Below are 25,481 nucleotides of genomic sequence, written 5' to 3'. Positions count from 1 at the left end.
CAGATTTCTGCATTCGCACAGTGTGCACAGAAAGCTGTCAATCAGTGGTGGGGGTGGGGCTACACAGAGCTCAGCATTCAGAGGACTGATAGATCTGTAACAGATAAAACAGTAAGTAGAAAAGTAAGTGACTGATGGAATAAGGGTCTCTGTGTCTACATCACACTGCTCTCAGATGGTTCAGCAAAAACCTGGTGGTAGATTCCCTTTAAGAAATTGTGAAAGACTTCGGAACAGCCATGTTGTATATTTATGGTATCATAATAAGCATTTACCCAACAGGTACTTTATGACCTGGACCTAGCACTCTAGCAGTAAAATTTAAAACCCCCCACTGGAGTGGTGCCACTTATCTAATTTCTCTGCCTCTAGGCTTACACTCAGCTTATACTCACCAGCCGCTATCTTCCTCTTTTATCGGCGCCACTCTGGTCAGTCCTCTGCAGGTTTTGACTAGTGATAGGTGGACACATGGATGTTTGAGTCAGCCGGGTTCGGCCGAACATTTAAAAAAGTTTGGTTTGGGTGGAAAAACGTCTATAAGACATCCCCATTACTAACCCCACAGTGAAAATTAAATAAAGGCACACACACGAAGAAGTCCTTTAATTGAAGAAAACACACATGAAAAAAATTCTTTATTTGAAATAAACACTCCCCACTCTCTTTTACCCATTCATAACTGTAAAATTGAAAATAATAAAATACCATATTCCTCACTTGTCTGACGATAATTCATTGGTCCAACAAAGAGGCCAACCCTTCTTCATCTGGATTGCATGGCTGAGCGATGGCATGATGCGACCTCTCAGCTGTGAATCCAGGAAACACTGAGCTGAGCCTGAGATCGCAACTTCAGTTACCTGTGGTGACATCTTTGAGGTTACCGCCGGTCACAGGCAGCAGTTGTCATGTTTAGCTCATGTGTCACTCCTCTGATTCTACAGTGACATACTTTGGGACAAAGGTGCAACCATGTGGCTTGTCCGAACTATTTGTCAAGCAGGAATGCACCGCCCACTGGCAAACAGCAAGTCGGAAGGTAGAAGGAGTAGTTTTCTCATGAAGACATAATGAGGCACAATAGGCAGCTTTGTGACTCTGTGATCAGCACTAGGATTCTGTGAAGTTTATGGGCAACATCTCGCAGAGATTATACATTGTCTGTGCGCTTAAGGACACCCATTCTTATTACCTGTGAGGGTCCCAGCAGTTGGATCCCCAGTGATGATAGACTTATCACCCACACTGTGAACAGGGGTTTAAATGTATGCTGAGGAAAAAACGCTTTAAAGGGAATATGTCACCCCATTTCTCGCCTAAAAACAAAGGCTACCGCCATCGGGGGCTTATCTACAGTATTCTGTAATGCTGTACATAAGCCCCTGAGTTAACCTGAAAGATAAGAAAAACAAGTTAGATTATACTCACCGAGGGGTTGTCCCGGTATGGTACGGTCCGATGGATGTCGCGGTCCGGGTGCGGCACCTCCCATGTTCAGATGATGTCGTCCTCTTCTTTGCTTCCTGTCGTAGCTCCTGCGCAAGTGTACGTTGTCTGCTCTGTTGAGGGCAGAGCAAAGTACTGCAGTGTGCAGGAGCTGCAACAGGACGCAAAGAAGAGGACATCATCGTATGAAGATAGGAGGTGCCGGACCCGGACGGCAGCGCCCATTGGACCGGAATGCATCGGGACCGCCCCTGGGTGAGTATAATCTACCTTGTTTTTCTTATCTTTCAGGTTGCATCAGGGGCTTATGTACAGCATTACAGAATGCTGTAGATAAGCCCCTGATGGTAGTGGCCTTAGCTTATAGGCAAAAAATGGGGTGACAGATTCCCTTTAATCTTATTACGAGGGATACTGTAAGGAGCTTTGCTATATCTCTTTAGATAAAACAATAGATTTATTTAGGCACCCTCAGCTTCAAAAATTGGACACGGAAAAGAAACTTCTGCCCATGATGTTTGCAATTTTTGTTGACTTCAGAAAGTATTATTATTATTAAAAATAACAAAGAGTTTTCTCATGTTTTCACATTTTTCCTCGTAAATTTGTTTGAACCCAGTTTCTGAGTATCACATGTGCCTTCTTACTGTTCCTTCTGGGCAGGTGAGGATATACTCACTGTAGCAAAACAAGAATAGTCTAAAAAGCGATTGCTGTGGAGGGATAATTGGATTATTATAAACTTTACACTTTTTTTCCTATCAGGTAGAGGAAAAATTGGCATTAGAGAGACAAATTCATGAAGAATGTATAAGCCGTTCCCCAGATATATTAGTCCGGCTCAGATCACACACCGTTTGGGAAGGCATGCCTGTGAAGCTTTTCTTTACTGTCCAAGGATATCCAACGCCAGTGGTACAGTGGTAAGGAAAAAATGATCTTACTCAATTATCATACATAGTCACAAACATTGTAAATTGATATAAAGCTTATAAGTAACTAACTTCTCAGTAATGGAAATCCATAGTTTGAAGTTCCCACTGCACAATTTTTCTGATGATTTTAATGCCAGAGAATAATAATAATTTTATTTATATAGCACCAACATATTCCACAGTGCTTTACAAATTATAGAGGGGACTTATACAGACAATAGACATTACAGCATAACAGAAATCACAGTTCAAAATAGATACCAAGAGGAGTGAGGGCCCTGCTCGCAAGCTTACAAACTATGAGGAAAAGGGGAGACACGAGAGGTGGATGGTAACAATTGCTTAAGTTATTCGGACCAGCCATAGTGTAAGGCTCAGGTGTTCATGTAAAGCTGCATGAACCAGTTAACTGCCTAAGTATGTAGCAGTACAGACACAGAGGGCTAATAACTGCATAAAGTGTATGAGAACATGTTGCGAGGAACCTGATTATGTTTTTGATTTTTAAATGGGCCACACAGGGATAGTTAGGTTAATGCGTTGAGGTGGTAGGCCAATCTGAACAAATGAGTTTTTAGGGCACGCTTAAAACTGTGGGGATTGGGGATTAATTGTATTAACCTAGGTAGTGCATTCCAAAGAATCAGCGCAGCACGTGTAAAGTCTTGGAGACGGGAATGGGAGGTTCTGATTATTGAGGATGCTAACCTGAGGTCATTAGCGGAGCGGAGGGCACGGGTAGGGTGGTAGACTGAGACCAGAGAGGAGATGTAGGGTGGTGCTGAGCCATGGAGTGCTTTGTGGATGAGCGTAGTAGTTTTGTACTGGATTCTTGAGTGGATGGGTAACCAGTGTAATGACTGGCACAAGGTAGAGGCATCGGTGTAATGGTTGGTGAGGAATATGATCCTGTCTGCAGCATTCAGAACAGATTGGAGAGGGGAAAGTTTGGTAAGAGGGAGGCCAATTAGTAGAGAGTTACAATAGTCCAGACGAGAATGAATAAGTGAAACAGTAAGAGTTTTTGCAGAGTCGACAGTAAGAAAAGGACAAATTCTAGAAATGTTTTTGAGATGCAGATAAGAAGAGCGAGCCAGTGATCGGATGTGGGGGGTGAATGAAAGCTCGGAATCAAGTATGACGCCAAGGCAGCGGGCATGTTGCTTTGGAGTAATGGTGGAACCACACACAGAGATGGCAATGTCAGGCAAAGGTAGGTTAATAGAGGGAGAAAAGACGAGGAGTTCAGTTTTTGACAGGTTCAGTTTCAGATAGAGGGAGGACATGATGTTAGAGACAGCGGTAAGACAATCACTGGTGTTTACTAAAAAGTTCAGCGTGATAACAGGAGAAGAAGTGTATAATTGGGTGTCATCAGCATAGAGATGGTACTGGAAACCAAATCTACTGATTGTTTGTCCAATAGGGGCAGTATACAAAGAGAAAAGGAGGGGGCCTAGGACTGATCCTTGAGGAACCCCAACAGTAAGGGGAAGATGAGAGGAGGAGGAACCAGCAAAAGATACAGTGAAGGAGCGGTTAGAGAGATAGGAGGAGAACCAGGAGAGAACGGTGGCCTTGAGGCCGATGGAGCGGAGCATAGTGAGGAGTAGCTGATGATCCACAGTGTCGAATGCTGCGGAGAGATCCAAGAGAATTAGCATGGAGTAGTGACCATTAGATTTAGCTGTTAGTAGATCATTAGAGACTTTAGTGAGGGCAGTTTCAGTAGAGTGTAAAGAGCGGAAACCAGATTGAAGAGGGTCAAGAAGAGAGTTATCTGAGAGATAGCGGGTAAGACGGGAGTGGACCAGGCGTTCGAGGAATTTAGAGATGAAGGGAAGATTAGAGACAGGTCTATAATTAGCGGCACAGTTTTGATCGAGGGATTTTTTTTAAGTAATGGATGTATGATGGCATGCTTAAATGAGGAAGGAAAAATACCGGAAGTGAGAGAAAGGTTGAATATTTTTGTTAGGTGAGAGGTGACAGCCGGGGAAAGGGACTGGAGGAGATGTGACGGAATGGGGTCACTGGTGCAAGTGGTTGGGCGAGAAGATGCAAGGAGCCTGATTACTTCTTCTGTAACTGGTTCAAAGTCAGAGAGTGAACTAGATGCAGTGGGGGAGGGAGGACAGTGCATGGTATGAAGAGATTGGGAGATGATTTCCTGTCGAATGTGGTCAATTTTTTCTTTGAAGTAATTGGCCAGATCGTCAGCGCGGAGATCTGTGGTTGGGGCCTGCACTCTTGGGTTGAGTAGGGACTGGAAAGTGTCAAAGAGACGTTTAGGGTTATTGGACAGTGAGGTGATGAGTGTGTTGAAATAGGTTTGTTTGGAGAGGTGAAGGGCAGAGTTGTATGTTTTTAGCATGAACTTATAATGGATGAAAGGTCAGAAGAATTAATGGAGTCATTTGCGACTTTTATGTAATATGCGCCTCATCACTCGATGGCCATGTTCTGTAATTTTTTATGGTCTGCCTCATTATGGCGAAGTTCTGCAGTTCCTTATTTCAATAACACAACTCACATTTCATTGTGAAATATTAGGGAAGAAATTTCACAAATTGATATGTTACAAGAGCCTCATTCTACTACAAGATATCTCTGTAGGCCATTCATGTCCTGTGGGAACATGGGCAACATGTAAGGCTATGTGCATACATTGTGGATTTGGCTGCGGATCCGCAGCGGATTGGCCACTGCAGATTTGCAGCAGTTTTCCATGCAGTTTACAGTACAATGTAGACCTATGGAAAATCAAATCCACAGTGCACATGCTACAGAAAATACAGCGCGGAAACGTTGCGTTGTATTTTCCACAGCATGTCAATTTTTTGTGCGGATTCCGCAATGTTTTACACCTGCTCCTCAATAGGAATCCGCAGGTGTAAAACCGCAGGTGAAATCCGAACAAAAAATGCAGGAAGTCTGCAGGTAATCTGCAGGTAAAACGCACTGCGTTTTACCTGCAGATTTTTTTAAAACGGTGTGGAAAAATCCGAACACGAATCCGCAACGTGGGCACATAGCCTAACTGTCAGGGGAGAGTCAGCCATACACTCTCAATCCTTTTAATAGATGAGCATGTTTTATATGGACAGTCCAGGTCCATCAATGTTAGTACAGTAGCTCTCCAAATAGGCCTATAAAATCGCCCCACTGGTATTTTTATTTAGACTAGGTTCTTTAGTTATAAATTTAAAGAGGTATTCACATCTCCAAGATCCTATCCCAATATATAGTATGTGTAATAATAATAACATTAGCAAATACCTCTAATTAGAAATGTAGTATAGTTCTTCTGGTAAGCTATGTCGCTTACCCTATGTGCAGGGCATTGCACTAGCTTAGGTATCCATGGTTATGACTACTCTTATAGTGACAGGTAGTTAGCTATTAGTGGTCGCAGCCATGGATATCTAAACTACTACAATGCCCTGCACATGGGGTAAGTGACATAGCGAAACAAAGAGAACTTTACTATTGGAGGTATTTGCTAATATTATTACTATTATACCCTCTACATAGTGGGAGAGGATCTTGGAGCTCAGAATACCCCTTTAACTTTAATGCTGTTAAATCAATTTATTTATTTCTGCAACTGTAATAATAAAAATGCTTACAAAGTAAATTGAATATTCATTTTCCAAATTAATTTCCTATCTCATTTGTTTCTGCACTGTTGGAAATTCTGTATATTTACTTAGTATTATCTTCACATTGAATTTTGACAAGCATTAAAAGGTGACACTGACTCTTGTAAACTAGCCATTATCTGTAATTACATTGTTTGTTTCAGTGAAATACAAAAGCAAAGTAATATATGCCAAGTAATGTCAATGCACCCTGAGACCGTGCAAAATTAACTCTGCTGGGATTATGATACTATTGACTTTACAGAAATGAATCTGCTCTTTCCATTAGGTATAAAAATGAAACTTTGATTAGCCCAGCAAGTGAACCAGGAAAGTACAGAATTGAAAGCAAATATGGAGTAAATAGCTTGGAAATATACAGGTAAATATTGTTTGCAAGTAATTCTTTGCATTATGAAGTGTGGTATAGTTATCATTATATTAGGGTCAACAAATGATATCTTGTCAAGTTCCAGACAGCAGAATCTGGCATTATCCTTTATATACATGAGTAGATACATTGTACGCATAGAACTTGGTGCTGACACTACTGTATATTCCCTAAAGAAGTCTTACTTGGTAAAACTAAGTATCATATACTACAAAGTAAATTATCTGTCTCAGTATATACAGTATGGTCCAGGTTAAACCCAGGAGCAAAGTCAAAGATTACATACCTTTCTTTTCTCTCTCCTTTCATAAGGAGCTATAAATTAGGTCCCCTGTTCACAGCAGATCAAGTAGCCCCTAATAGGCAACAGAAGATGGCCACACAAAAGTGAAAAATAAGGTATTAGTTTTACATATGGAGAAAATGCTAACAGCGTGTTTTAAAAATTGCCTTATTCCCCCTTATAAAATAACAATGGTTTAATTGACTTCTGGTGTCAGCACAGTTCCAGCGCCGGTTCAGTGATGACATGGGGTGGGCCCTACAACCAACCACTCACTCTCAATTTCTCACTTTCTTTGGATGTAACTGACATTTAGAGGATGTCGGAGCGCATAAGCAGCAGCTCTCACTTCTTACAGCTGTCAGTTTTATCTACAAAAAAGTGAGAGTGAAACGGCCGCTTATTGGCAACAGGGCTCACGTGGCATAGGAACCTGAGGCGAGGCCGAAGAGAGCTGATGGATGCTATCATTTCTCGAACGGCACCGGCACTGAAGGTGAGTACAGGCTGTTTTTAATTTATAAGGGGGAATAAAGCAATTGAGAAGGGGTTGTCCAAGTAGTGGATACACCCTTTAATATCATAATTACCAATTCTGACTTTGGCCTTTTAAAGAAAACCTGTCTCTTGAAAAAATGCTATTAAGCTGCAGATACAGGGTTAATCTGCAGGTTTATAGTGTTCTGATTATACTTGGCTCTGGCACTTTGAGCCCCACTGCTGGGAGGATAATGAACTTTATTAGTTCTGGAAGAATTTGGGTTTCAGTCATGGGGCTTGTTCCGGTGTGGATTTGGTCACCGCTCAGTGTATTGAGAGCGGCAGCTGTAACTGCGCCTCCGGCACTGACTGACAGTCAGTCCTAATTCTGAGCTGCTGTCAGTCAGTGCTGGGGGAGCAGTTACAGCCAATGATCTCTATGCACTGAGTAATGACTAAAAACAGAACCCCGAATGCTGTTAGGAGGTATACAGTTCAGTGGGGCTCTAAGTGCTGGCATCGGGCAGATTCAGAACAAAGTAAAAATTAGCGCATTGTTGCATACGCTACTAGGAAACATAGTACAGGGCAAGATAGTACATACCGGTTACTTTATCTGATAAGAGATATCACAAAACAGGACTTCTTCCATAAAAGAAGAGGTAACATACATCTGAATAGAGGAGGTCATGACTGGGAATGGAGAAGAAACAGGAGCAGGACACTAGAGATCTTCTGAAGGCATTTGGCATCTCTTGACATTAAGGCTCTGTTCACATTACATGACTCTAATCCCTTGCAGATCTCCTTTTCCTTTTTCTATTTTTAACCTGAAATTGAGAACAAAGTTGTTATCTTTGCGCAAGGGAATAATAAGTCTGTTGATGTTATAATGTTATTGATTTTGGCATTTTTGCATAGATTAAGTAGCGTGTGCATTATATTCTCCCTCTGAATTTATGTCAAAGCCGTTCATAGAATGCACATACTGTATATATTAGATATGTTTGGTTCAGGGCATCATAAGCTAATGATACAATACATTGTAGTGTACAGCTTAGCTACCTACAAGATCTTTTCTGTATAAAACTATTAATTTTTTGATATATGTGTATTTTTACTTTCTCCATCATTGACATTTTTTTGCCAATGCCAACCCCAGAACTATTAGCTTATCTATTGCTAACTCATTGGTGTAAGTGTTAGTGGTAAGTGCCTGCATATCTCCGACAAAATGTTAATTGTTACATTTCCTACATTGTTTCAAAAGACACATGAGGCTAACAGCAAATGCTGTTTATATGAATATCACTGGAATATAGTAATAAGGGAATGGATGATAATAACGCTCCCCAATATAGAAGTGAATATTAAAGGTGGACTTAATTTTGAAAAATAATGTTTCAATGAGACAGTTCTACTTAACTAAAAATCAACATAGAGAAAACTGATTTTGTTTCCACATCTCGTACAACACCCAGACCAGACCTATTGACTAATGTAGAGGCTCCACGCTTTCTCCACTCTCCCAAGTCTGATGCCTCGCAACCTTTGGACTTCACCTTATCATTCAAACAGCACATTCAGGCTTTCACTACCACTTGTCACCTCTAACTCATAAACATTTCTTGAACCAGTTTTTCTTTGAATCGAGAAAAATTTTAGTGGATGCCCTTATTATCTTCCACCTAGATAACTGAAACATCCTTCTCTGAGGCCAACCATTTCATGACTTTGCACCCTTTCAATACTTAAAGAGGTTTTCTGACAAAGTACACTTTAATTAATAGATCTTAGAAAAAAAATAATGTTTCACGATTGAATGTGTTAAAAAAATGTTCCTGTGCTGAGATAATCTAATAAATGTGCCGCTGCTGTGTACTGTGTAATGGCTGTGACTGACCATGCAGGAACATGGACTGATCATACGACATCTCCTGTGGAGGGTAAGGAGTAAGAGAGTAGACAGATATTACAGCATGTGATTGTAATGAAAAACATTTCTCTACTTGTTTAAAAAATTATTTTACCTCATAGAAAGAATTATTTGTGATCCCATGTGGTAATGTCTGTATACTCTTTTGCCTCCTCCCCTGGCCAGGAGATGGGGTCTGACAAGACCATGTTCCTGCATGGTTAATCGCCTTGTGAATTTTTTGGTCACATGAATAAAGAAGCTTATTGCTTCATCAATTCAAGTAGTATCCTTATCTCCAGTGATGACAGTGCACTCATCCTGCGCTATAATTAATTACATCCATTTATGACTCAATGATCCACTAAGCAGACACCATTGACACCATCGTCCATTAACAGGCACCACTGAGACTGACAGTAGGTAAGTGTACACCTTGCACCCAGTCCACAAGCACAGTGTTTCCTAAGATAGTGCCCCTTTCCTGTCTTTTCTAGACTTCTTTGCGTCTTGTTTTAAAAGAAAATCTATGAGGAGGTGTAGTGTCACATTCAAAGCTAATTGCTTTTTTAAAATGCCACCAGCTGCTGGTTTTATGCAAGCATCCTGCCTAATTCTATAAAACTTCTGCTGCAGCTCTTTAGCTGCTTTCTAAGAACTTGTCTTAGTAGCGCAGTGAGGACATGTAGGAAAGTGTCTTATTACCAGAAGGGTGAAGGTGAGGTTAAACCAATTGCAGAACGACATATTCTCAATTAATATTAACATTTCCTTCTGCAGGAGGCATTTCCAGTAAGGTCACCCCTATGTTAATATGGACTCTTTTGATATGATGAAGTCACTGTGGACCCTGCTTTGTAGGATCTAAAAGACTTCAAATAATTATTTTACAAATTAAAAGGGCATTTTAAGAATTAGTTTAGACCTCTTTGCAATTATTGACACAGAATCCAATCCTCAGAAATGATTTCACTCTAATCTTTTACCCACATCAAATGCTTTATATTATGTCAGAAAGCAAAGTTTTTAAAAACGTATCCTTTAGTAGAATAGTTAATATATGAATGCAATCTTCCCTCCAATAATCCTGTCTGAGCACCAGTGTAAGATTCACTTATTGGCTTGAGTAAAACATCTGCCGCTTTAAGTCTAGTACGATGCTGAACAGAGATTGGAAAACAAGGATCTCTCATCTCCTCATCTCTATTCTCCCTCCATGAGTCATTTGAAGTGTTTGCCAAGTAGGGTTTTGGCTCCCATATACTTTTCACTAAAGTCAGTTAGTAATTGCCGTTATCGATGGCTTCGGATCACAGTCTAATGTGTATGGGGAGCCCCGACTCTTCCTCATCTTCTCATCAGAAGCTAGGCAGATGGTGTGCTCTTATGTATGGAAGAGTTGGGCGAGATAGCTGCCAAACTGGCCAAACCATCACTTGGCCAATAGCCATCTAAAGGGTACGGGGGGCTGTAGAAACATAGGGCTGTCAGACATCATTAATTTTTAATGTACACAAAAAAAGATCGATTTTGTTGAGGCTAAGTTGCCAAAATGAGTATTTGGTGAGAATTTGACGTTTCATATTTTTGGTTTGTAAAAAAGGCAGCATTTTACAGTTATAGCAAAAGGAATGGGATTTCCAGAAATCTCATGCTGACTGTGCTTTCTTAACACTGTGTAAACTGATCTGCGGTGCATGCTTGAAATCTGCAACATGTCAATTTCTCTTGTGGTAAAAACGTGTTTCATTTTAGCATTTAGTCCACAAACCAACCCCTTCACCCTCGATCTTGTTTTTACCTTGATGACTAGGCCAAATTTTACAATTCTGAACAGTGCTAGAATCATAAGTGGACACCATGTCACGTTTGGAGAGCCACTGATGTGCCTAAACAGTAGAAATTCTCCATAAGTGACCCCATTTTAGAAACTAGACCCCTTAAGGAATGAATCTAGATATGTGTTGAGCACCTTGAACCCCCAGGTGCTTCACAAAAGTAAATGCCAAATGCACAGTGCTCCTTGGGATGTTTAAAGTTTTGGAAACCATTTTGTAACGAAATCCAGCTTTAAACTTCTCCATAACAGTATCACGGCCCTGCCTGTTGTGTTCCTTGGTCTTCATGATGCTCTCTGTGCTTCAAGCAGAACCCTGAGAATTTCACAGAGCAGGTGCATTTATACAGAGACTTGATTACACACATGTAGATTATATTTATCATCATTAGGCATTTAGGACAACATTGGATCATTCAGAGATCCACAATGAACTTCTGGAATGAGTTTGCGGCACTGAAAGTAAATGGGCCGAATAATATTGCACGCCCCACTTTTCAGTTTTTGAATTTCCACAAAAATTTAAAATAACCAATAAATTTCGTTCAACTTCACAATTGTGTTCCACTTGTTGTTGATTCTTCACCAAAAATTTACATTTGGTATCTTTATGTATGAAGCATGAAATGTGGGAAAAGGTTGAAAAGTTCCAGGGGGCCGAATACTTTCGCAAGGCACTGTAACTATTTTTTCAAGGCTTTATTCTGAAAGCTATAACTTTTTTTATTTTTCTGCAGATTGAGTTGTATGGCTGCTTGTTTTTTGTGGGACAAGATGACGTTTTCACTAATATTTTTATTTACTACATTTGTCTTTGTTTGCGTTTTATTCCATCTTTTGTTCGGCGGTATGATGAAAAAGCAGTTTTTTTGCCTACTTTTTTTTAGTGTTCACTGTAGAGGTTAACTAGTGTGACAGTTTTATATGTCAGATCGGTCTGGACGTGGCAATAGTAAATATGTGTTCCTTTTTGTAGATTTTGTTTACATAAAAGTAATTATTTATGGGTACAATATGTTATTCATTTTTTATTTTTATTATTGTGTAATTTTAAAAAAAAATATTTGGAACATTTTTTTTTACTTTTATTTCAACGTTTTTACTTCCCTCTATGGGACTTTCACTTTCACCAGTCTGATTGCTAGTATAAAGCATTGGCAGTTCTGCACTGACTGAAGCCCATTAGACCATGCGCTGCGCATGGTCTAAGGGGCTTGCCGTAGCCTGGTGACCTCATGACTATGTCGGTTCTCCATGGCAACGATCAGGCCCTTGTGATGAAGTAGCGGGGGCCCCGATGGAAGTGCAGAAGGAGCCCTCTCCCTGCCTTCATGTGTGCTGATGGTTATTTCTCATTGAGGTTCTTCACATTTTGCTATTTGTACGTACTAGCCAGTATTTTAGAGGTGGAAAAAAATCAATACATTTTAAATTACTATGTTGTTGCAGAGTTTAAATATGAAAATATGAAATTAAAAAAATCTTTACCTCCCACTACATTTATAAATAAGTATTTAATCACCTGAATAAATAGTTTATACTCCTTTAGCAGGTGTTTGACCTTTAAATAATCTGTCCAATGAATAGGTGAGAAATGCATGACCACTTGGCATCCAACAGCTCGGACCATCATTGATTACTAGATTTGGTGTCCATGAGCTACTGTGTGAATAGATGGTAGTGTGTGCATAAGATTCCTGTTATGTATCAACAGTTCAGATTGATAGAAGTGGGTTAATGGTGTCAGGAATGCTTTCTTGGAACACTCTGTGTCCTCTGATGCCTGTTGTGATGCTGACTATCGTCACTTCCCATGAACATTTACGTGAGGCAGGGGAATAAAAAAGTTTGCGGGTCAAACACCAAGAGTGTACATCAAAAGGCAGAGGGGCAAGACAAAAGAGTAACCAGGTCATAGTCTGCAGTCCAAAATGTGAGGATCGAGACAAAAGGGCTAGGCAAACAAATAGTCAAAGGCAAAGTCTGAGGTCAGGCAGAAAAACTAAATGGTTAACAGCAGTGATAACTGCTGAAGTTAGAGGAAGATGCCAGTTATACAACAAAACTGCCAGCTACCACTTGTAGAGGGAGCTCATCTCCTGAGCCCCCTCCTCTTTCAGTGACCCCAGGTCTAAGCTACATTTGCGTCATTTTGGGTTAAGATTTAATGCAATAGAGCAGCACAGGGATGAAGGAGAACGAGATGTCACTACTTCCGTCCAATTTGCCTAAGCTGCTAGAAGCTCTTCTGGCCACTGTTCCTTCAGAATGATTTCAGCAGTTTGTGGAATCTATGGTATGATAAATTGCTGTGGTTTTGAAGACCAAAGAAGGTCCAACACACTACCAAATGGGTGTCTCTAATATAGTAGCCATTCAGTGTACGTAGATTATGTTACATTTGCAGAAAGTAAATGATACAGTGTTTGAGTGTCTAGCATCATTCATGCTTGGGAGTAGTAGAGTGAACGACATACACACTGCTCAATTTAACCAACTGACTATAGAAACTACCTAAGACGTTCTGGTTTCAGAGTAGGACGTCTAGTATGTGAATGAATCTTAAGGGTAGAAGCCTTGTTCATTTTGCATTTTGATCCTTTGGATGATGGCGTCTCTGTACAGCTCTAGTATTCTCAGCTGTTCATACCATGTTGCTGAGCTCTCTGCAAATTGATCTGCTGCTTCTTAAAACAGCTTGGAATTTCTTGGCTGTCATCTTGAACGTACTGTGTTAGGGAGCTCTTCCCTGGTGACATTTGTCTATCTGTATATACTTGGCAACCTTTGGAAAATATTCATGGTGCCAAGATGAGAACATCATATTTAATTTTAAACGCCAATCCTAATGTTCCCCACAGTCTATGCATTTGCTTCTTCAGCACTATATTTTAGTAAGTATATAACAGTAAATGTGTTAGGAAAAATGTTAACCAATATAATATGCAAATTATATAAATTCATGAATAAAAGTAAAAGACGAAAAGAGAACTAAACGATCTTGAATGAAGTAGCAGAGAGACAAAAGAAAAAAACAGATAGGAAAAAAAGTGAAAAGAAAAAGAGAATAGAATGTAAGTAGAAAAGGAGATATGCACTACTACAGCCAATTATTGGAAATTCATAAGTAGGTTCTCCATTTTTTTTGGTTTGAATGTGTCCTTGCATAGTGCCCAACAGGTTATTTACTGTATTCATATAGATCAAATAATGTACTGATGAGAAGGTACTAAAATAAAACGTAATTTACAGGAATGTCCAGGATTAGAGAACGTCTGATTTCTTATAGATACAGTGCTGCACCTGTCTGTTATGTCTTCTATTACAGCTCAGCTTATAGTCAGTAAAGTACAAGCGCTGTGTAATAAACTCTTCTGCTATAAAATCTTTTATACTGTAAAAAGCACTGTTTCTTTTTTTTCAATCTTGTAATAAAGTGAAGAGTATTTGATAAGGAACTGCCCATTTGTGGGGATGTTCTTTTAGAAATTACTTTTTTTGCCCTCCCAGGACCCCAGCACTGAGCAGACTGACCAGTAACATTAATTCTGGTTATTATATGACTAGTAACTAGTATTTTTCACTACTTTTCCACTCTGTGTTACCTTTCTTTAATTGTCAGTCGTCTCTGAGTCAGTGGGTGGTGATTAACTGTTATGATGCCTCCTATAAACAATTCACAGAGAAAGATTCCTGCTTTTATTGTCTGTGTAGTTTACTGTATGTTCAGAAGCAGCATGGAGGATATTATACAACAGTACTGAGCGGTGTAACTATGAATCCAGCTCTAAAGTGAAATGAAATAATTTGATAGAATTTGCAGCACAGATCTGTTTCTCTGTCTGTGTCAGTTCCTTTCCCTGCTCCCCATTACTTCTCCCTCTCCCATCTCTATAAAAATTAATATGCGTTATAACCTGATAATTCGGATTTGAGCCATTTTTTTTTCAGAGCAAACGCTGCGTTCAGGTGGCAGCGTAAGGGAAAGAAATGGCTCTTGAGTGGAGAAAAAAAGCATATTCCTCTGACACGATGTATTACAATTTTTTTTAATGTTCTTGTGCAGCATGGAGGATATTATACAACAGTACTGAGCGGTGTAGCTATGAATCCATCTCTAAAGTGAAATGAAATAATTTGATAGAATTTGCAGCACAGATATGTTTCTCTGTCTGTGTCAGTTCCTTTCCCTGCTCCCCATTACGTCTCCCTCTCCCATCTCTATAAAAATTAATATGCTTTATAACCTGATATTTCGGATTTGAGCCATTTTTTTTTCAGAGCAAACGCTGCGTTCAGGTGGCAGCGTAAGGGAAAGAAATGGCTCTTGAGTGGAGAAAAAAGCATATTCCTCTGACACGATGTATTACAATTTTTTTTAATGTTCTTGTGCACAATTGACTTATTGTTGAAACAACAGTGCCCATTACAATTAACTAATAATTCTACCAAGGCTCAAAACACCATACAAAGAGCCAATAAGATGTACACATTTTTTCACATGTCGTTACTTTCTTGGGTTCTTCATTGATTCTGTGCTTATATATATATTATGGCTATGGTAGGACCTTTTATAATTTCGAAAACAACCCGATTTCAACATAATGTCATTTTGTAAAAAAATAATGTTACTTTTCTAAAATATCAACAATTCACTTTCTGCCCAAACCCTAACACTTACTATGTGATACCCCTGGTAAACACAGATCACAATGTATGGATACCTATTACAATACTGCAGCTTTTTAAATATGTTGCTAAGCTGCATTATAAGAGCACTCTTACTTCTCGTGGTACAAGTCTGTCTCTTTCTTTCTTGGAAAACTTTGAAATGATTCATTTCCATGCAGTGCCACCATGTGGAATTCACAGTGATTGCAGCTATTGGTGTTTTTAATAGAAACCTTTGTAATAAAACCTTTTTTACTTTAAATATTTTGATTGGGTTTTAACAACATTGATAGGAAAATAGAATATTCTAATTATGTTCAATAATAACAATAAAAAAGTTGACCGTTGTTAATATTAGGTTATCGTTAAACAATAACTTGATGAGACATTAATATAAGCTCTTACATGAACCAAATAATTATGTGAGTGATAGAGGAATGTAGTAAAGGAGGGCAGAAAGAGAAAGAAGGGGAAGGAAAAGGAGGTATGGAGGAAACAAAAAAAAAAACAAACAAAAAAAAACACGACTTATTGAACCCAGCACTTCGGAGGCCACATCTACCACAACATTTTATTCTAAGTACTTATTTTCTGACATCCAGATTGCCAGGTCATTCCCCTCACTGAATAATATCCATCATGTCTATTGGCGATGAAAAGCTTGGAGGCAATTGTTATCATGTGCAATCATGTTTTCCATTTTCATAATATTGTTATCTTTTTCCACCCATGCACCAAAAGTGGGAGTTCTTGAGGATTCCCAGTGTCGTGTAATATTTGGCTTAATGGCTGTTTGAAAGTGCCTTAGGATATACTTCTTTGCCTTTGAGATTGAATCCGAAGTAATGGAAAATTGGCCTAATTGGGGGGAGGCAAGCAAAAAAGAGTAGGGAAAAAATGTACAGAGCATAAAATACATTTTATTGATTAAAACAAAAGCAATGACAAACTATTCAATAAATCTGAGGCTGCTAAGCACTGGTGCGAAAGGACACTACCATATACAGATGGGGATAATTATACGTGTTTAAAGTGGTATTCCCATCGCCAAGATCCTATCCCAATATGTAGTCGATGTAATAATAATATTAGCATTTACCTCCAATTAGACATGTAGCATAGTTTTTCTGAATCGCTTTGTCTCTTTCCTCATGTGCAGGCATTGCAGGACCTTACGTATCCATGGTTATGACTATTAGCTAATTAACTGTCACTATATCAGTGGTTGTAACCACGGATACCAAAGGTCCTGCAATGCCTGCACATGAGGAAAGAGACATCTTGGAGACAGGAAAGCCTTTTTTAAATAAATAAAGCATATGCCCTCATGTGTAGCAGTAATATTTAGTACACTTTTCCCAGCGATATATGAAAGAAAAAGGGCTTAAATACAATGTTACACTTACATGTATATGACACCATCTGCTGTAGTGTTCCCACTGTGTCAACGCATGTTTCATTATATCTTCATCAGTAGCCGTGTATTGGGGAGAGGGTAGGTATGGTTTATAACAAAGAGGCCAGCCAATGAAGGTGCTCAATAGAGAGGGTGTGTGCATCACGTTTCCAAATCATGCTTTCCAATGAATCGTGCATCTCGCCCACTGTATGACGCATGCGCAGTTAACGTAGCTCATAAAAAGGACGATCCAGTTTGCGACCCTGTAACACGCAAGGGCTCCACTGCCATCGTGGAGAAAATGCGTGCGCGGACGTATGAATCTGCCACTTGCCTGAGCATCTATGAGAAGACAAACCACGCTCTGGAGCAAGCGGCACTACAACTGAAGTTCTTTGTTTGGCATTTTTCATTTAACCCTGCTGTTGTCTTCGGTCAAAAACGACCGACCTTGAACTTCAATATTCTTTAAAATATTCAAGATGCGGCTCTGAAACCCGTGGCTGACCGACCTATCCTCATTTAAGTCAATTAACCACAAGTTTCAGAACCGCATCTTGAACACCCCCAAAAATACCAAAGTTCAAAATCGGTCTCCCCAGACCGAAGACAACAGCAGGGTTAATAGTAATAGGATTTGGGTTATATTACATGGCATTCATTGTCAATGATGTTCTCTAGCTAGATGTCACACATGGGAAGGAAAAAATGATGGAAAGATTGAGACCAATGAGGAAGTATAGACGTTACATAGTAATGTCTACCTCTCAGCGTCTAATCTAAGATGTACAGTGTAAATTATGAATAAATCAAACACAAGGAAACTGCAAAACAAGCTGGTCCCAATACAAATCCCTAACTGGAAGTTGTCGTTACAGGCGTGAGTCAAACTGTCAGACATGGGGTTCCTATTAGGGGAAAACATGGAATATATAGCGAGTAAAGTAATAGAGCTTAATATTATAATAATATAATATGAACTCAACTTAAATGTTGTTCTAATATTATATGAACTGAGACATTCTGTATAGTGTAAAAGTCACACTTAAAAAGCAATTTAGCTGTATCTAATTATATACTTAAAGAAAAAATGAAACATCTGCAAACTGTCTCTCTCATCAGAGAAGAAAAGCTCATTTCAGGAGCTCATATGATAGGCAGTTTTCTTTCCCGTCTAGGTGCGTCACCCTCAAGTTCCTGATCCATTGAGTGTGTGACGTGCTGAAACTCTGTGTACCAATGGTAGAGCAGGTGGCCAGTCAGATATATGGATTCTGGGAATGTCCAGGGCATCATAGAATGGTCTCATATGTTGCTTGGATATTACAAAGTATACAATGTTCAATTTTCCTGACCTACAGCTGGAATGGGTACCTCTGGGAGTACATCAGGCCAACCCAACTCCATTGCTTACCTTATAATGGCCTCTTTTACATTGAGAAAAAATGCAGAATGTCTCTTGGATGCTTAGGATCTGGGCCACAAGGGCCTAGTGTACGGTGTGCTATGTCGACCTCCAGTTCCTTATCAATAGGATCACCAAGGATAAGATTGAATAATGTCGGCAGTGCGGTTTTGGCATAAGTACCGTATATACTTGAGTATAAGCCGACCCGAGTATAAGCCGACCCCCCTAATTTTGCCACAAAAAACTGGGAAAACTTATTGACTCGAGTATAAGCCTAGGGTGGAAATGTAGCATTTACCGGTGAATTTCAAAAATAAAAATAGATCATTATTTCCCCATAGCTGTGCCATATAGTGCTCTGCACCGTTCATATTGCCCCATAGATGCTGCACAGATGCCCCATATAGTGCTGTGTGCCGTTCATACTGCCCCCATAGATGCTGCACAGATGCCCCATATAGTGCTGTGTGCCGTTCATACTGCCCCCATATAGTGCTGTGTGCCGTTCATACTGCCCCCAATAGATGCTGCACAGATGCCTCATATAGTGCTGTGTGCCATTCATACTGCCCCCATATAGTGCTGTGTGCCGTTCATACTGCCCCCATATAGTGCTGTGTGCCGTTCATACTGCCCCCATATAGTGCTGTGTGCCGTTCATACTGCCCCCATATAGTGCTGTGTGCCGTTCATACTGCCCCCATATAGTGCTGTGTGCCGTTCATACTGCCCCCATATAGTGCTGTGTGCCGTTCATACTGCCCCCATATAGTGCTGTGTGCCGTTCATACTGCCCCCATATAGTGCTGTGTGCCGTTCATACTGCCCCCATATAGTGCTGTGTGCCGTTCATACTGCCCCCATAGATGCTGCACATAAATCTGTGCTGCCGCTGCTGCTGCTGCAATAAAAAAAAAAAAACACATACTCACCTCCCTTGATTGCAGCTCCCAGCGTCCGGTCCCGGCACCTCCATCTTCCCGGCGTCTCTGCTCTGACTGATCAGGCAGAGGGCGCCGCGCACACTATATGCGTCATCGCGCCCTCTGCCTGAATAGTCAGAGCGCAGACGCCGGGAAGATGGAGGCGCCGGGAAGATGGAGCGACGCCCGGCGGCTGGAACGCGGACAGGTGAATATAACATACTTACCTAGTCCCAGCGATCCTCGCGCTGTCCCTGCCTTCCTCCCCGTCTTCTGTGCTGCAGCATCTTCCTGTCAGCGGTCACCGGCACCGCTGATTAGAGAAATGAATAGGCGGCTCCGCCCCTATGGGAGGTGGAGCCGCTTATTCATTTGTGTAATGAGCGGTCCCACGTGACCGCTGAAGAGGGGAAGAAGCTGCAGCACAGAAGACGGGGAGGAAGGCAGGGACAGCGCGAGGATCGCTGGGACTAGGTAAGTATACCTCAGCGCCCTCTCCCCCTCACCCGCCGACCCCACCACTACCTTGACTCGAGTATAAGCCGAGGGGGGCACTTTCAGCCCAAAAATTTGAGCTGAAAATCTCGGCTTATACTCGAGTATATACGGTACTTGTGCATTAATGCTTTCAAGTATACCCCTTATCCGGATATGGTTGCGGCAATTGTGATTTTTTATTGTCCAACAACCGTATTAAACAGACTTTGTGTTGGCTGGCTGTGAAGATACAGTGTTTGTTTATGAGCATCATGATGGCCACAGCTTGTATGACATCATCCTCTAATCCCTGTACCTTGTCAGTACGTTGTGCCAGGCTAGAAGTGAGGGAATGTATTTTGCTTTGCATGTGGTCTCCAGCCTCTGCACATATTACTCCTTGACTGGTTTAGTAGGGATAGGCACAGTATGATGTTTCAAATCAATTATGGCATTCCCCATATCAGGATTCCCTGTGGCTTGGGGGTAAATTCCGTGATTCAAGTGCTGCTGAGTATGTGGGCTTCAATAAAAGTACAGGGAGGCTTGTACAGCTGTTTTCTTGTTAGGCCAACATTAAGGGTGAAGTCACACAGCCTTAAAATAATAATAATAATAATAATAATCTTTATTTATATAGCGCCAACATATTCCACAGCGCTTTACAGTTTAACAGTTTCAAACACAAAAGTCATAAGTAACAACGTTAACAATACAATAATTAAAGCAAAATAAGACGACCCTGCTCGTGAGAGCTTACAATCTACAATGAGGTGGGGGAGATGCAAAGTACAGGTGTGTATTTACAATGATGTATTTACAATGATGGTCCAGCCATCTTCAGGGGTTGGGGAATAGATGGGGATAGTAAATGGGCTACACACACACACAAACATAAAATGACTTTGATTAGTGAACGTGTTAGGCCGCTCTGAACAAATGTGTTTTGAGCGAGCGCCTAAAACTATGCAAATTATGGATGGTCCTAATATCTTGGGGTAGAGCATTCCAGAAGATTGGCGCAGCACGGGAGAAGTCTTGGAGTCGGGAGTGGGAGGTACGGATTAGTGCAAAGGTTAATCGAAAGTCATTTGCAGAGCGCAGTGGTCTGTTAGGCTGATAGACAGAAATGAGAGAGGAGATGTAAGGGGGTGCCGCACTGTGGAGAGCTTTGTGGGTGAGAACAAGTACTTTGAATTGTATCCTGTAATGAATGGGCAGCCAGTGTAACGACTGGCGAAGAGCGGACGCGTCCGAGTAACGATTAGCCAGATGGACGACCCTGGCTGCTGCATTAAGGATGGACTGGAGAGGGGAAAGTCGAGTGAGGGGGAGGCCAATTAATAGAGCGTTACAGTAGTCCAGGCGGGAGGGGATCAGGGTGACAGTGAGGGTTTTAGCTGTCTCCATGGTGAGAAAAGGGCGGATTCTAGAGATGTTCTTTAGGTGTAAGCGGCACGAGCGGGCAAGAGATTGTATATGGGAGGTGAAGGAGAGATCGGAGTCAAACATAACACCCAGACAGCGCGCCTGCTGCCGGGGTGTTATTATGGTGCCACCCACGGAGAGGGAAATGTCAGATTTAGGGAGGTTAGTAGATGGTGGGAGCAGAAGACGTTCAGTTTTGGAGAGCACGAACGGCAATCACATCACAATGCTTGGACAGGCCGGCGGCCTGTAATTCTATGCAACTTTCATGCTCAGGTCAGGACAGCCATCGGCCAGTCTGTGTATTGTGATGCGATCGTAGTCGATGTTATACGGCCTTTTGACTGCACCTTAAGGTAGGAGAAGTTGATACAGGACTTATAGGCTTGAGCTGTCTGCCATCATGAAGGTTAAAACTGGTTCTTGTTCTACGCTGAGGTGAGTCAATAATGGTGCTGGCTGCTGAGCTGGAAGAGGAGCCCTTTGATAAGAATTGCTGCATACAGGATGTGCAGACAGAGGTGAAGTACCTCAAATTAACCTCTGATCTTTTGTCTTTCTTTCCCCTAATGGATGGCATGTAGTAGCTGTAAATAGCTTTTTATTTCCCTAAGAAAATTCTCTGAAGAGAGAGCTCTCAGTGTGTGCGTCTTCTTGGTGACATGTCCAGGCCATGCCCCCTGTAATAAAGCTTTTATATTGATTTTATTTCCTAATAATATATACATGATGTATACGTGGTAGCTTTTTAATCAAATTATTGTATTTTAAGGATTAAAAAGGTGAGTTTTTAAAGTACTAGATGCTTTGTGGAAAGTAAAGCTTTAATGTAGCATTTATTATTCTGTACATTAGTAATGTTATTTTAATGTTCTCTTTAGGACTAATACTGATGACACCGCTACATACTCGGCAGTGGCTAGAAATGTACATGGACAGTCATCCACCAATTCTGCTGTGATTGTGAAACGTAAGTGGAGCAGTAATGGTAAAGAGTTTCAGTTGCATTTGTAAAAGACAAAACTCTTGCACAGTGTTCTAAACATGGTACACAGGTACTCACTGGAGATGAGCAAACCTTTCAAGGTTCAAAGGTGAAACCAAACTCCACAAATATGAACCTCACTTGCCACCGACACAATGTGTCGACACAAGTGGGATCAGCCGGGATCCCAATGACACAAGTGGGATCGACTGGGCAAAGTGCCAGAAATGTCATCCATGCACCATCAGTGTGAATGTGTGAGGAACATTTTGTGGATCGTGATGCTACTGTAAACACTGACGTCTGAAAGAGCCCTTAGTGAACTCAGTCATTTACTGAACTTTGGTCAACTTTTGCCAATTTTTAGGAAAAATGCTAGGGAATTCAAACGAGCTATGTTCGTGCTGAATTTGAGAATGGTGAACGTTTTTCAAACAAATTTGCTCATCTCTAGTACTCACCTAGGTTATCTTTCTCAACTCCAAGAACCTGGATTAATGATGTGGCATTTTTTTTACAGTTTCTTTTTACATATGACATTCAGGTTAAATTCCATTTATGAAAACCTTTCTTTTCTATTTCTGGCACATGTGACTCAGTTATTAAGTTTTGATGCTGCTTTTCTGAAAATGACTGACAGCAATATTAGGTCTGATATTTATATGTTAGTGATAATAATAAGCTAAAGGCGGTCAATTGTGACCTACATTTGGTAATACTACTGCCTGGTTGGCTTGTGCCAGACATAGTGGTCCAACAGTATAAGCTACAGTATAAGTTTTTTTTCTGTTACAGGACCCCTTCCATGTCCACTGCCACTATTCTTTTACCATTAAATTTTGTACAACACTTTAATTGACTTTTGTTAATCTTTTCAGCCCCAGTTATTCAATCCTTGCCTAAAATAACGTTTCAATAAATGCTAGGTACACATGCAGAGAGCAAAATGTTGCACCGGGCCGCAGTATACAGTAGAGACACACCTTCTCATTTAAAGATTTTTCTGTATTTTCATGACTATGAGAATTGTAATTTCACACTGAAGGCATCAGAATTATGAATTAACACATGTGGAATTATATACTTAACAAAAAAGCGTGAAACAACTGAAAATATGTCTTATATTCTAAGTTCTTCAAAGTTACCACCTTTTGCTTTGATGACTGCTTTGCACACTCTTGGCATTCTCTTGATGAGCTTCCAGAGGTAGTCACTGGAAATGGTTTTCACTTCACAGGTGTGCCCTGTCAGGTTTAATAAGTGGGATGTCTTGCCTTATAAATGGGATTGGGATCATCAATTGTGTTGAGCATAAGTCTGGTGGACACACAGCTGATAGTCCTACTGAATAGACTGTTAGAATTTGTGTTATGGCAAGAAAAAAGCAGCTAAGTAAAGAAAAATGAGTGGCCATCATTACTTTAAGAAATGAAGGTCAGTCTGTCTGAAAAATTGGGAAAACTTTGAAAGTGTCCCCAAGTGCAGTGGCAAAAACTATCAAGCGCTACAAAGAAACTGGGTCACATGAGGACCGCCCCAGGAAAGGAATACTAAGAGTCACATTTGCTTCTGAGGAAAGTTTTTCTGAGTCACCAGCCTCAGAAATTGCAGGTTAACAGCAGCTCAGATTAGAGACCAGGTCAATGCCACACAGAGTTCTAGCAGCAGACACATCTCTACAACAACTGTTATAAGGAGACTTTGCGCAGCAGGCCTTCATGGTAAAATAGCTGCTAGGAAACCACTGCTAAGGACAGGCAACAAGCAGAAGAGACTTGTTTGGGCTAAAGAACACAAGGAATAGACATTAGACTAGTGGAAATCTGTGCTTTGGTCTGATGAGTCCAAATTTGAGATCTTTGGTTCCAACCACGTGTCTTTGTGCGACGCAGAAAAGGTGAACGGATGGACTCTACATGCCTGGTTCCCACCGTGAAGCATGGAGGAGGAGGTGTGATGGTGTGGGGGTGCTTTGCTGGTGACACTGTTGGGGATTTATTCAAAATTGAAGGCATGCTGAACCAGCATGGCTACCACAGCATCTTGCAGCGGCATGCTACTCCATCCGGTTTGCAACAGGACAATGATCCCAAACACACCTCCAGGCTGTGTAAGGGCTATTTGACCAAGAAGGAGAGTGATGGGGTGCTATGCCAGATGACCTGGCCTCCACAGTCACCAGACCTGAACTCATTCGAGATGGTTTGGGGTGAGCTGGACTGCAGAGTGAAGGCAAAAGGGCCAACAAGTGCTAAGTATCTCTGGGAGCTCCTTCAAGATTGTTGGAAGACCATTTCTGGTGACTACCTCTTGAAGCTCATCAAGAGAATGCCAAGAGTGTGCAAAGCAGTCATCAAAGCAAAAGGTGGCTACTTTGGAGAACCTAGAATATAAGACATATTTTCAGTTGTTTCACACTTTTTGTTAAGTATGTAATTCCACATGTGTTAATTCATAGTTTTGATGCCTTCAATGTGAATTTACAATTTTCATAGTCATGAAAATACAGAAAAATCTTTAAATGAGGTGTGTCCAAACTTTTGATCTGTACTGTAGATGTGGTGTGTACGGTTTTCAAATTGGACTAGCAAACAGGTGTGGAAAAACAGACATGTAAACTTAAATTTCTATTTTTTTTTTCATTTTTTTGTTCTACTTTTTTTCCCCAAAAAACTCTTTCCAAAAGTAACAATAATCAATGCTAGGTAGGTTCATGACTAAAAAGCAAGCGCCTGTATCAGGGCGCTGTATTGCTGTGGCATGCACAGTAAAACAGGTATGCTAAAGAAAACAGAACATTTGCAATGCTCACACTTTGTGAGTTACAGTTTAAATGGGAATTTTCTTTTGAATTTTTTAACATCAATTATTCCCCCTTCACCTTCACAAAAATGATTGTATAACAAATACAAAAACTCTGTGCAGTTCCTTGTGACAATCAAGTACACCATATCACATTGATTTCAGAATTTTTCAGATTTATTATTCTGTCTTGATACTGCTTTCTAATGCATTAAGAACAAATAAGAAAATGTATAACTGTAATTTAGATGCAGAAAAACAGATGCCAGCTGCACCAGATTACTGATAAACCATATTGAAGCTAGCACTGCTGCTGGCACCTCACCTATCAATTATCAATTATTTACAGACTAAGATTCTCATCTTCTTTAGTGCTGCAGTTGTACATTCACATTACTGTCTGGAATATTTGCCCCATATTTTAAGGCTTCTTCTTCCTATTGCTATTACTGAACTG

General features: G+C 40.6%; 1 protein-coding gene across 3 annotated transcripts in view; it reads left to right on the top strand.

Annotated features, from left to right (window-relative positions):
• The window catches only part of MYOM2 (myomesin 2), a 253,595-nt gene that overhangs the window by 35,575 nt on the left and 192,539 nt on the right, over positions 1-25,481 (top strand). For all 3 annotated transcript variants that reach the window (XR_011312429.1, XM_069726901.1, XM_069726900.1), the window contains 3 exons: positions 2,215-2,372; positions 6,315-6,407; positions 22,119-22,207. Coding sequence is in view for 2 of the 3 variants with exons in the window: in XM_069726901.1 (XP_069583002.1) it covers positions 2,215-2,372; positions 6,315-6,407; positions 22,119-22,207 (340 nt within the window). In the remaining variant the exon portion in view is untranslated. The remainder of the gene's footprint in view (positions 1-2,214; positions 2,373-6,314; positions 6,408-22,118; positions 22,208-25,481) is intronic.

The sequence above is a fragment of the Ranitomeya imitator genome, chromosome 5 (genome assembly GCF_032444005.1).
Source record: "Ranitomeya imitator isolate aRanImi1 chromosome 5, aRanImi1.pri, whole genome shotgun sequence".
In the NCBI taxonomy this organism is placed as follows: Eukaryota; Metazoa; Chordata; class Amphibia; order Anura; family Dendrobatidae; genus Ranitomeya; species Ranitomeya imitator.
The sequence above is the reverse complement of the archived record's forward strand: the minus strand, read 5'-3'. Positions and strand labels throughout refer to the sequence as shown.